This window comes from Aegilops tauschii, chromosome 3 (assembly GCF_002575655.3).
Source record: "Aegilops tauschii subsp. strangulata cultivar AL8/78 chromosome 3, Aet v6.0, whole genome shotgun sequence".
In the NCBI taxonomy this organism is placed as follows: domain Eukaryota; kingdom Viridiplantae; phylum Streptophyta; class Magnoliopsida; order Poales; family Poaceae; genus Aegilops; species Aegilops tauschii.
Window position 1 is genome coordinate 487,327,560 of NC_053037.3, and position 13,019 is coordinate 487,340,578.

The 13,019-nt window shown below is 49.8% G+C and overlaps 1 protein-coding gene and 1 non-coding gene across 2 annotated transcripts; both read right to left on the reverse strand.

Annotated features, from left to right (window-relative positions):
* Window positions 1–2,746: 2,746 nt before the first annotated feature.
* On the reverse strand, window positions 2,747–5,098 carry LOC109734603 (cytochrome P450 94C1). The gene has a single exon (XM_020293808.4). The coding sequence runs from the start codon at window positions 4,723–4,725 to the stop codon at window positions 3,130–3,132; it is 1,596 nt and encodes a 531-aa protein (XP_020149397.1). The 5' UTR covers window positions 4,726–5,098; the 3' UTR covers window positions 2,747–3,129.
* A 7,347-nt stretch (window positions 5,099–12,445) lies between these two features.
* TRNAK-UUU (transfer RNA lysine (anticodon UUU)) lies at window positions 12,446–12,518 on the reverse strand. Its single transcript has one exon. It is a non-coding gene; the product is annotated as a tRNA-Lys (tRNA).
* Window positions 12,519–13,019: the final 501 nt, after the last annotated feature.

A 13,019-nucleotide genomic window follows, 5' to 3' on the forward strand; every position in this document is an offset into this window, starting at 1 on the left:
AATTTCCACTGTATTACTAAATTTGTTTTTCAAAGAAATGTTAATTTTTCTAGATTTGTCAGCATGGTAGTGTTGAATTTTCATGATTTTTTAATCTTTTCTTGACAGTTTGAACTTTTGGTTAAAATTGGACCAAAAAATTGGTCAAATACCTCCTACGTATGAGAAAACTAGCTTAGGACAAGCAGGGGAGGGGTGTAATTTAAACGGATTTGAGAGTTGAGGGTTGTGTTCTAATTGGTATTTGAGTTCGGGGTTGTAAATTAATTTAGGGCGAGAGTTTAAGGTTGAAATATGCACTTCTCTCAAAAACAAATAGAGCTATTACCGTCACTCTGTCACCAAACGCAACATGCTTATGCATCTCAAAACTTCCTGTGAATTCCATTGATGCAAACTGAACAAGTCCTACAAAAAGAATTCCAAGGAATAGACCAGTTCAAAATTCCTATGAATTTCCTTACACCAAAGAGGCCTAAATAGTGTGGCTTCAAAATTCTATTTTTCGACTTAGGCCTTGTAAAAATGTTTTTTTGCCTTCTCCTACCTGATGAAAATAGCAGAACAACTACCGTAAAAGTAAAAAGAATGACAATATTGTTGAGCTACATCTTGATTGGCCTTGTTTTTTTTAGGACAGATGTTAAGTACTGTAGTACCTACCCTTACAAAATATCATTGCAGAAACTGAAAAATAAATCCAACTCTTGGGCCCGTCTGTCCAGTGGCGGAGCTAGACAGGGAATGCAGGAGGGGCGAAATGCAAAAACAATACTTTGTCTAATTAAGCATAACCAAAACACTTTTCTTCAAAGATTTTGCCAAGGTAGAGGGGCCATGACCCCTGCAGATCAACATGTAGCTCCGCCAGTGCGTCTGTATCCACCAACAGTGCGGCATGAGCAAAACTCGTTGCCGCCATCCTGCACCTGACTCGGCAAAGCCATGCCCATGAGCCTGTAAAAGCAGCGTCCAGAAGTCATCAATCTATAAAGATGCCGGCGGCAACCCTATTTTGCTTTAGTTTCAAATGACACAACTTCCGGTACACCCCATGTCACCATCGCCGACTCGCCGACACAGCACACAATCATTTAGGAGGCTCCGGGAACAAAAAGAAGAAACATGCAATCTTATCGACATATCTTCAGTTGAGCCGGCCATACCGTTGAACCACCGCGCCACTCGGCCGACCCCGAAAAACCCAGGAAGCAGCATGGAACTTGCTCCCTTCCTGTAGCGAAAGCGCCCCCACTATCAGCCGGGACCAATGGCGCGGCGAAACGTGGGAGCAGCGGATGCCTCGGGGCACTGTTCACCCCCCAGGAGCATAAGAACATACGGACCATTTTTGTAAAGCCTCGCTTTCGATCGACGCACGAGGAAACGTGCGTTCCGCAGCGCCGGTTTAATGGGGGCGCTGGCTGGCTGTATGGCGCAAGGTCCAGGTCGCGGAAGGGAAGGGAAGGGAAGGGAGCACGTTGGGTTGGACCATCGAGAGTGGAGGGAGAAGATCTGAAACGGAGGCCGCCCCACGAGCAACAGCACATGCGCGTTGCGCGTTGGTTCCTTCCGGGTCGGCTCACCCGCCGACCGCCAAGAAGTAGCCCCGCATATGTGGGGGTACGTGCAAACGTGCAGGTGCATTTTCTGCTCCCCAGCCAAATATACTCGCATAAACAGTAAAGTTTAAAAAATATATAGTAAACACATTTCTTAAATCTGAATTATTTGTCACGCAACATCAACATATGTTTTAGCACCCTGGAAATTTTGACCGCGGAAAGACATCCTTGGTGTCCTGTAAAAAAAATTAAGGACCCAAAAAATAGTATGTAGATCATTTTTTTTATGCCGAGACCACAAAGGATGATTTTCCGTGATGAAATTTTACGGGCAACCAGAACACTTATTGATGTTCATCGACAACTTTTATATATTTTTAAAAAATCACCATTCACTCGGATGCATTTGTGCTCAGGATTAGAGGAACACTTTCGGTCTTTCTCCCTCTTTCTTATCCATGACAATGATAGCATTCATTTTTTCCTTCTCTTTTTGCGCCACGACGACAACGACGGCGACCTCACCTCAACGATGGGTAATCACTGTTCAACGCGACATTTCTTTTACCTCCTTTTGGGAGTGGAATGCATTCAAAATATGTCTCGTATTTCCCCTTCAAGTGGAGACCGTTAAGCTAAAGTGCACAAACCTGGCCTGTCAGTTGGAAGCGGAGGTTTAGCTCTCGGGTGTATATGCACCTGGCATGAAAAGTAAGATAAAACATTTTTAAGCCGAAAACCAAAATGATTCCTGCTGATGTCATCTGTTCATACGTGGCAAAATGAGTGGTGATGGAGGCGTGTGGGCGATGTGCAAGATGCCACGCGTGTGGGCGTTAGTTTTTCGTTTTAAAAAGTCAAAAAATTCTAAAACATTTTTTAACACTATATAAAAGTAATTTAGTAATTTGACCTTTTGTTGTACTTGCATAAAAGGTTTCTCCGAGGAAAGACTTTCATGGTATTCCGGGTGATTTTTTTAACACCATATACAAGTTACTACTTGCACTTTTTTGTCCTTAATTTTTTGGGTTTTCTTCCCTAAAGTTGACGGGAGTTTTTTTTCGTGAAACTTTTTATACGAGTACAACAGAAGGTCCAAATTTATTTCCAAAGAAGATTTGATTTTTTTAACCTAGTCACAGTTACTTTTTTTTTCGTATCAAATGCACATCCACCCGAGAGCCAAGGGGTATTTCCCGGACGGTTTATATATAGTCTTTCCGTTATCCGTACCACATAACAGTCGCGCGGAACTGAAGCCTGACCCGATCTCAATAATTTGCTGTCGATTCGAGGAATCTATCTGTAGATCTATCGATCTCGACTCTCAGTCTGAAGTGGAGAGCTGCGTACGTACTGACTAATCAATCGTCCAGCATCATCGATCAGCTGCTGCTCGGTGCTGCCAAACGCCAGCGCACTCACGGCGCGAGTGGCCACGGGCTGCCAGCGGCATACAATCTAGCGCGCGATTTTATCCCTGTTCCAAAGGACGAAACGGGCGAGAGAATAAGCGAACAAGAGCGCGATCGTCAGGGCACCAACAGTTGTTTATTCCGTATCAGGTTGGTGGGCTGTGCCCGCTCGCCGGACGCCCTCGCCGGCGAACCCTGACCGGCAACCCGCCGGCGAACGTGGCCGTCAGCCCCGGCGCGAACTTGGGCCGGCGCGAGCTCCGGTCGATCGCCTCGATGTCGAAGCCCCGGACGACGGCGACGATGACGGCCTTCATCTCCATGAGCGCGAGGTCCTTGCCGACGCAGACGCGCACGCCGGCCTGGAACACCGGGTACCGGTACGGGCTCACCGGGACGAACTGCCCGTCGCGGAGCCACCGCTCGGGCCGGAACTCGGAGCAGTCGGGGCCCCACACGGACTCCATCCGCCCCATGGCGTAGGCGTGGTAGGTGACCCGCGTGCCCTTGGCCACGGCCGTGCCGTCCGGGAGCGTGTCGTCGCCCGCCGCGAACTTGGAGTCGAACTGCACCGGCGGGAACAGCCGCATGCTCTCGTACAGCGCCGCGTGCACGTAGTGCATGTCCTTGAGCTTGCTGAAGCTCGGCCGGCCGTTGTCGTCGTCGCCCGCGACGCGTGACACCTCGTCCCGGATGGCCGCGGCGACCTCCGGGTGATCGGAGAGGAGCAGGAAGAAGGCGGTCAGCGCTGAGGCGATGGTGTCGCGGCCGGCGAGCATGAAGCTGACGACGATGTCCCTGAGGTACTTCTCGTCGCTGATGGAGCCCATGAACCGCGACAGGAGGTCGCTGCCGGACGCGGCGCCGCCGAGCTTGTGTCGTTGCCGCGTGACCTCCGCGGCGAACCCGTCGACGAGGCGCACGGATTCCCGGAGCTTTCTCTCGTCCCCGACGTTGAAGAACCGCTTCAGGCGCCATATGATCTGCAACGGCGCGGTGGCGCGCCTCGCAGAGAGCATGGACGCCGTGTCGAACGCGTCCACGAACGCCGATACCGGCATGGACAGCTCGAGGCAGCCCGGGTCGAGGCCGAAGGAGATCTTGCATATGCAGTCGAAGGCGAAGCGACGGAAGACGTCCTGCAGGTCCAGCACCTTGCCACCGTCGTCGTCGTCGTCGTCGTCGTGGGAACATGCAGAGTCAAGCAGGGGAACGAGACGGCCCCGCAGCTCGGAGGCCACGACGCCGGAGGCGAAAGCCCTGAGCGCCGGGGAGGCCAGCTCAGCCGCGGCGAGCTTCCGCTGGAACAGCCACGCGTCCCCGTCGACGTTGAAGATCCCGCGGCCGAGCAGGTCGGCGAGGATGGCGGAGAAGGGCTTGCCCTTGGGGTAGTTATCGAAGCGCGCGCGCAGCATGTGATCGACGGTGACGGGGTTGGCGGTGAGCACGTTGCGGAGCACGTGGACGTGCACGGTCTGCGACGGCGAGCGGCGCAGCAGGTGCGCATACCAGTCGCAGAGGTTGTCGAACTCGCCGGCCCAGGACGCCGTGAGGTAGGCCTCGCAGACGGCGCAGTCGCACCACCACGGCGGGCGCGTGCGCGCCACGGCCAGCAGGGCGGCGAGCGCCACGGTGCACGCCGCGAGCGCGAAGAAGGCGCCGGCCACGTGCGGCTGCAGCGAGAGCGCCCCATGCAGCGCCGCCTCCGCCGCCGCCCCATGCAGCGCGGCGTCGACGCCCATGACGAGCACGACGTGACGGCGGCGCTACCTGCTTTTTATCTACCGTACGTGCGTGTGCGCGCGCGCGCGGGGTTTCATATGCGGGCGGTGAGGTGAGGTGAGGTGCCGTTGCGCCCGCCCCGGACGAGGCCGTTTTATACTGCGCCCGGCCCTCTCCTCGGCTCGTGTGTAGTAGAAGGACGGTTATGGGCATGGACTCTCGCCCGTGTAGTTTCCCTCGTGGCTTTGACCGCTCTCTCTCTCACTCTCACTCTCAGTAGGTCTGGGCAAGTCCGCTCTCGAGCTCACCTCGGTCGATCGGGCTGTAGCAGTTGGTGGTCTAGTCTAGACTCTAGAGAGGTGGAGAGCCACATGTGCTATGGGAACAGTGCTTAACGATCTGCACGTTGTCCGCCGCGCCATGCCTGTCGTTCGATCGGGCCACGCACCGTCACCCACCTCCAGGGGGTGGTACTTGGTTTTTTACCCCGGTCGGTCGACCAGGACGTCAATACCCGGTCGTACATAACAGGAAAGCCCGCGCCTTGCCTACTTCGGCCAGCCAGAGCCAGTTATTGATTGCACTGCAGTGCCTGTCCCTCCCACCACGATCCAGACAGTGCGATTGTACCGGACTAGTCGCCGATCCAGGGATATTTACTGCGCCGTGGCGTTTTGCACGTGTTTCCAGTGCCCACTGGCTCATCTAGGCGCAGCAACACAGCAGCGCCAGCCAGGCCGCCCGGAGTACGTCTCTGCCCGTCTGCCGTCGTCGGGACCGACCGATCTTTCTCTCCGCGGCGTATTAAGGGCAACTCCAACGCTTCTGTTTGGGGTGACGATGGGTACCAAAACGGACATGTGCGTCCGGTTTCTGTTCGCGGCGCCTAACGTGGCGCCCAACCTTAAAACGTCCGCTGCACCCGCGCCCGCTGAGGCATCTCGTCGCTGCGCCCGCCCCCGCTGTGGCCGCTCGCGGTCGCTTGCTGGGGCCGCCTGCCCGCGCCCTGCTCCGGTCCTGCCGCTGCGCTCGCCAGCCCGCAGGCGCGCACCAGTCGTCACCGCGCCTTGCCGCACGCAGCCCACCCGCCGCCCATCGCCTCGCTGCACGCAGATGCGCCCCGCCGCCCGTCGCCGCGCCTCGCCGCACGCAGCCGCGCCTCGCTCCGCCGCCCATCGCCGCTCCCCGTGCCCTGCCGCCCATCACCGTGCTAGCCCGCAGCCGCGCCCCCGCCGCCCACCGTCGCGGCCGCCCGCCCGCACTGCTCGCCTGCGCCACGCCCGATGCCCGCGGCTCGAACGGCGACGCGGGGTCGCGGCCCCAACTCGGTGGCTACCACGGGGATCGATCTCGCGAGGCGGCGAAGAGGAGGAGGAGCATGCGGCTTGATGACGGGCTGGGCTCGTCGGTAGCGGCATCCATGGCCGGCATGGTGGGGGAGAGAAATAAAGAAAAGTAGGAGAGAGAGAGGGCGGGGCAGGCTGGTGGAGGTGGGTGGGTGGCTGACAGTTGGGTCAGGCCCGGACGAGAGCGTATGCGGAGGACGCTTTCTTGCGTCCGTTCGGTGTCCGTTCAACCGCAAAGTGGGATTTTGCGCCTGAGATGGGGTGAGTCGGAACAGAAACGGATGTTTTTTTATGGATGGGGTTGCGCGTCGGGTCGTGTGTCCGTTTGTATTCAAACGGACACGGGCGGACATGATGGGATCAGCCTTGAAGTTTCCCTAAACTCATCGATGGCGGTATGCGCCGTGAGCACCTATGCCCCCGGGTACAATGGCAACGTGCAACCTGCGCCGGGGCAGAAGCAGGCGCAAGTTGCATGGCAAGAGCATCTCCAGCCGTTGGCCCCCCCAGGACGCATAAGAATCGCCCCCTGGGGGCGAGCCGACGATACAATCGACGCTGGGGGCGGTTTTGCGCCCAGTCGTCGCCCCCAGGTGCCGATATTGGACCACTTTTCAGCCCCATTTCGGCGAATAAAGGGGCCATATGGGCGAGAATAGGCCCATATTCGGCGTGGTTCGCCGTGGCTCGGCATTCAATTATTAACATAAATATTTTTTATCACATATTTCATCACAGAAAAATTAAATACTTCAACAAAATAGTACAACAACAAATAGTTCAATACAAATTATATAGTTCAACAAATAAAAACTCATATTTGATCACGCGTCGCCCTTGAGCCTCCATAGGTGCTCTATCAGATCCTGCTGTAGTTGATGATGCACTTGTGGGTCTCGGATCTCCTGACGCATACTGAGGTAGGCAGTCCAGATTGCCGGTAGCTGGTGATCAACTTCGGCTAGAGGACCCTGCCTGTAGTATGGTTCAGTGTCAAACACTGGGTCTTCTTGCTCACTCTCGATGATCATGTTGTGCAAGATGACACAGCAAGTCATAATCTCCCACATTTGATCTTTCGACCAGGTCTGAGCGGGGTACTGGACAATAGCAAATCGAGATTGGAGCACACCAAATGCCCGCTCGACATCCTTCCTGCAAGCCTCCTGAATCTTCGCAAACCAGGCGTTTTTGCCTCCTGACACAGGGTTTGAGATCGTCTTCACAAATGTCGACCATCTCGGATAGATGCCATCAGCTAGATAGTACCCCTTGTTGTAGTGCCGCCCATTGACCTCGAAGTTCACCGGAGGATAATGACCTTCAACAAGCTTGGCAAAGACAGGAGAGCACTGCAGCACATTGATGTCATTGTGAGTTCCTGGCATACCAAAGAAGGAGTGCCAAATCCAGAGGTCCTGCGTGGCCACCGCCTCAAGTACCACACTGCAACCGCCTTTGGCGCCTTTGTACATCCCCTGCCAAGAAAATGGGCATTTCTTCCATTTCCAATGCATGCAGTCGATGCTTCCAAGCATCCCAGGAAATCCTATTGCTGCATTCTGTGCTAGGATCCGAGCAGTGTCTTCCGCATTGGGTGTTCTCAAGTATTGCGGTCCAAACACTGCCACCACTGCCCGACAGAACTTGTAGAAATACTCTATGCTGGTGGTCCCGGCCATGCGCCCATAGTCGTCGAGTGAATCACCGGGAGCTCCGTATGCAAGCATCCTCATCATTGTCGTGCACTTCTGGATCGAGGTGAATCCAAGTTTGCCGGTGCAATCCATCTTGCACTTGAAGTAGTTGTCGAACTCCCGGATGGAATTCACAATTCTGAGGAAGAGCTTTCGGCTCATCCGATAACGGCGCCGAAATGTTTTGTCGCCGTGAAGTGGAGCCACTAGTGCAGAACCGGGCTTTAGCGCCGGTTCGTAAGGGCCTTTAGTGGTTCAGCACTAAAGAGTGGAGACTAAAGGCCCCCCCTTACTACCGGTTCGACACGAACCGGCGCTAAAGTGCCACCACGTGGCACGAGCCAGGCCCGGGTGCTGGTAGACCATTAGTATATATCAAGGCCGAGAGGACACGTTCCTCTCATGTCGAGATTAGTATTAGGGACCCTTAGTATTATTAACCGGTTACTATACGTACATGTAGTGAGACAATCAATCTATGCTCTCATTCACATTTCATTCTAGCACTGACGACTCCAGCCCTATCTATCCCTAGAAGCAAATGGACCCTAGAAGCAAATGGAGTAAGTCCGATGGAACACTCGGATTGGAAAAGATAATTATACTTATAGGCATGGATGAAAAAAAAGCTTGGAAACTAGTTCAAATCGAACTCAAAAGCAACTAGGCAATCCAACTTCCATTGAAGCAGCTTCCCTGGAACTAGCTGCCATTGTATCGGTTGGTGCCATTTATTCTCTTGGAGGCAGGGCAATAGATTAAGATTAGGCGGTAAGCGAAGGAACTGTAGGGCTTAGGGCTGCGGGTGAGCGCAACTTCAATAGGTCGAGGGGAGGAAGAGAAGAAAAAGCAGCTATTTCACCTGGTGTCGTAATAAACATTGTTTTCGGGTTTGAAGGCATAAGCGCAGCATAGATCTTCTTTCATTTAAGAAGAAGCCACCGTAAAGAAGAGGAAACAAGGCGTTTAAGGGACACCGACTCCCATTATTTTCTCCAGGCCTGCTTTGGCTAAATCGACGGAGGCTTAGCTTATTATGTTTCGGGCGTTTAGCTAGCTTAGAGAATAAAGAAATCTATCTCTAAAGGGGGAGCGGTACAACTATTTTAGGTTAGAGGAAGGTTGAAGAGAGAATAGCTAAAATAGCCAGTCGGGTAGGCAAGTGCGGGTGGCTGTGGTCAAAGTGAATATGTCTTGTTTCGATTAGCGGTTTCGGCTCTCCGGCACCGAAGTAAACTCTTTCTATTGCGGGGCCTATGGAGTTTGGGGATAAGTGCTGACACTTTACTGTGCAACATTCCTGTTTCTTTCATTCCCCTTACTAGATCAAAGAGGGCATATGTGGGGTTTGAAGATGCCTGGACCTTACCACCTTATTCTAATAGCCCGCATCAATGCCTCTGCCCAGAACATAGGAGCCCCCTGGGTTCAAGATCTCATATCAATTTTCAACTGCTGGGAAAGAATTGGGGTGCGGCAGGAAGAAATGGAATTCTCAATAAAAGTATAAACAGGTCTTCCCCACTGCTGCATAGAATCTGAGCTGGGTAGAATTGAAGTTCGGTTTCGATCAAGACACCCCTGCCTACTTACCTTAAAAAAACTAATGATCAACCGATCACAGAGGTCCTTTTCCAGCAACTTCAAATCAGAAAGCCCCGACTCCCATAAAGAATGCTTGCAGATCTTTCTTTTTATTACGATGACGATATGGACCTCATTACTGTCTCATTTTCTTATATTTATATAAGTTCTTTTTTTGGATTCGACATAACAAGAACAGAATCACGCTCTGTAGGATTTGAACCTATGACATTGGGTTTTGGAGACACACGCTCTACCGAACTGAACTAAGAGCGCTTTCCGGGAGATAAAGCAGTAAAGAAAAGGATGATTTTTGTACCGCATGCATATAGAAAAATGAAACTCTGAATTTTGTCCAATTTGAATCGATCTCAATTGATCCCTCGTTACTGCCCATAGGAGAAGTAATAGGTAGGGATGACAGGATTTGAACCCCTGCCTTGTGTTTCCACATCATAATTTATTCCTCCATCTATATACAACTTTCTTGTCATTTCTTCTTTTTGGTTTCATATAATAAATGATATACATCTGAAACCCAACCTAACGTATAAAGAATGAATATTTATCGGTAATGCTCAGGAAGAAAGAAGGGGTCATCTTTTTGATTTTTATTCCACCCTCATGTACCCTTCTTTGCATTTTTTCTAAAGCCTGTTCAACCTCATATCACCTAGAACAAGTCATGGACTTCTTCAATGAAAGAAAGTCTCATGGAAACGTTTTCAACGAAATAAGAACCATACAAAATAGATTTCTTGATCTTTTTATTTAGGAAAACAGATTTTTTTTGCAGTTTTATCTTTTATCCTAAAGATATGCAGAACGAGTGTATTATGAAATGTTCGTTGTCTAGCTTTGCATACATCGCTACTTAATCGTTTAGTGGTTATCGATGAAATTACTTCACCATAGAGAAAATATTATGGAAGTTTATATATATATATATTATTGGTTGCTTTTGTTTATGTCCAATTGGAAAAGTTGATCTTCTAAATTCATATGTTTAGCCTAAAGTACATAACTTGTGTTCCTCCCTAGTTCTTGCAAAGCCACCCAATCAAGCCTCACCTCATTTGTAGTTATAACATGTTCAGCTGAAAGCAAACTCCAAATAAAATTGGTTTACTATTAGTAACACATATACTTTTTTACCTTAGCTCTTTCTTTATTATTCATTGAGCAGTTCAAATGCTTTGATTGCTTATCAATTAAGAGGTAAAAATATTCTTCATTCGTTTATTTTGTTAATTCCAAATTGCATTCAAATCCATTCTTTCTCATAACTTGAGAATATGTACAGCGCAGAACAGAAAAGAAGGCATATTTGATGAGTTGTAGGGGCGGACCCACTTCCACTGATTTCTTGCGGGAAGGTTCTGTAAGGGAAGAAGAATCAGAGCTGTGACCTGGTAACCTTGATTTCTTTCAGAACATCATTACGAGAGTAACAAAGAAAGAATAACGTAGATAGGAAGGAGCGAGCCGAGCCCCAAGGATAATGAATTGGTATGCCGGGTGCTTACTTGAGCAAGAAGCCAAGTCATCGATAATCAAAGAAAGGTGTGAGTGAACGAGCCCAACTTTCTGATTCAAATATGTCTCCTTTCCACTTTCAACAAATAGAGAAATCTCCGCTAGGCTAGCAGTGGGTAACCAACGTAGTGCCCCATTCGTTCCATGACATCCAATCAGTTCTCCTCGGATTCCAATCCAATCTCCCAATCAGTGAGAAATAGACGGTCGGATGAGATCTCGAACGTTGTCCCTACCTACTGAGGAATCAAAAGTGTACGTAGAAAAAGAGAGTGTTGGAAATGCATCGAGGAGAACTTACCTTGTGAGTCACTACTCCGGCACTGGGCAGGAATACTACTAGCGAGGCTTATAGGCGGCTAGTTCTTAAAGAAATATGTCAGCTATAACCTAGCCTATTGAATCTGGTACGCCCGAAGCACGAAACTAGATAGGTAGCCCTACCTACGACTAGAAAAGTATCGTATTTTTTTCTTCCAGTAAATCTTCCACTCATTCCTTCCATTATGGAATATCATTTGGAGTGTATTTTCCCTCTCAAAAAAGGCTTCGCCCTCACTTCACTGAACTTATTGGAAATGCCTAGGACAGAGTTCATTCACTTGCCCAGCAACCCTACTCCTCATAGTTGATCCGAATTTCTATCCCTGATTGACTCAATCAGGAAGAGGAAGACTTGATAAAAGATGAAAAGAAAGGATTGATTACCTTTTAAGTCAAGAAAAGAAAGGAAAGGGCTATTTATGAGTTTATGTAGATGAAGTTTCAGATTCTTGGATGAGCGGAACATCTTTGAGACAAATCATCTCTACCCGGGTACATAGCTTCATCCAAACCATGGATCCACGAATTGTTGACTCGCTCTAGAAAAGAGCTTCGTAGTTGGGAGCTCTGAACCGATGATTGATATGGTTTCCCAGGATGAGAACTATGGTTTACTACTTGACAATAAGAAAGTTGTTTTATCTTTTTTTCACTTTTTGAGGTGTTTTGCCTAGTCTGAATTTCCCCTTCCTCTATTTGATCAAGATGGATAGCAAAAAAGCATGAATAGGTCTACTGGGATGGAAGGAGAGAAGGACTGAACGAGAAAAGGAAATACCTCTTTGTTTACCTTGGAATGAATTGCTCAACTACTTAGGTAACGAAACGAAACGTTCATCTACGGTCTTTCTTAAAAAAAGATAGGGCTGTACGGCAGTTCTCGTTAGTAGATTCGCAGAACAGGAGAAGAAGTTCACTCTGACTTGCGCACTACAAAAAGGCAGCCAACGACTTCGGACGTACTCCGTCTTTCGAGCCTCTGTTTAGCTTCAAAAGATAAGGCGCTAGTGCAACGAACGCTGCTTTGGTGCGTCCCACCCCAACTAACTAGTGCTTGACTTGACTTTCCCCCGCGCCCTATCCAATGAATAAGGAGAAGTCCGGCCTATCAATGACCGAGCCAGTCTGATCTCCTTTATACTTAAGTCAAACAACGAGCGAAGTCGAGATGTTGATGAGAAAGGGGCTTTCCAACGAGTGCTCTTTGAAGGCTACTATGCATCCTTACGAATACAAGAGTGGTTTTTTTGTTTTGGGTATAGCAGGACTTGAACCTGCGACCATTAGGTTAAAAGCCCAATGCTCTACCAACTGAGCTATACACCCGATTTTACAAGAAGGCTTGGTGCGGAAAAGAAAAGAGGGCGGCCTGGCCCCTTTTCTTCTTATCATATCACAAGGGCGCGGCTTTGTATGGTATAGTACTGTGGAGCAAGTTTGGGAGTCCTTTCCACTCATTGAGGATTCTATCTAAAAAAGAAGGTCAACGGGGGAGACTACTTTGAAGTCCGGGCTGAACAAACTACTTCTCCTGCTACCAAAACAGAGAAATAAGGAAATAAGATGGATTCGTCTAATAAAATACCCAATGCCTGTAGTTGAAGAATTGTTGGATGAGTTATCTTGTGTTGTTTGGTTTACTAAGCTGGATCTGAGAGCTGGTTACCATTAGATAAGATTACATGAAGCAGACGAATACAAAACGGCATTCAAGACCCACGTCACTATGAATTTTAGGCTATTTGGGCTCACAAATGCACCACCCACCCTCCAGAGTGCTATGAACACAATTCTGGCTGAGCTAACTAGGGTTTGTGTACTTGTTTT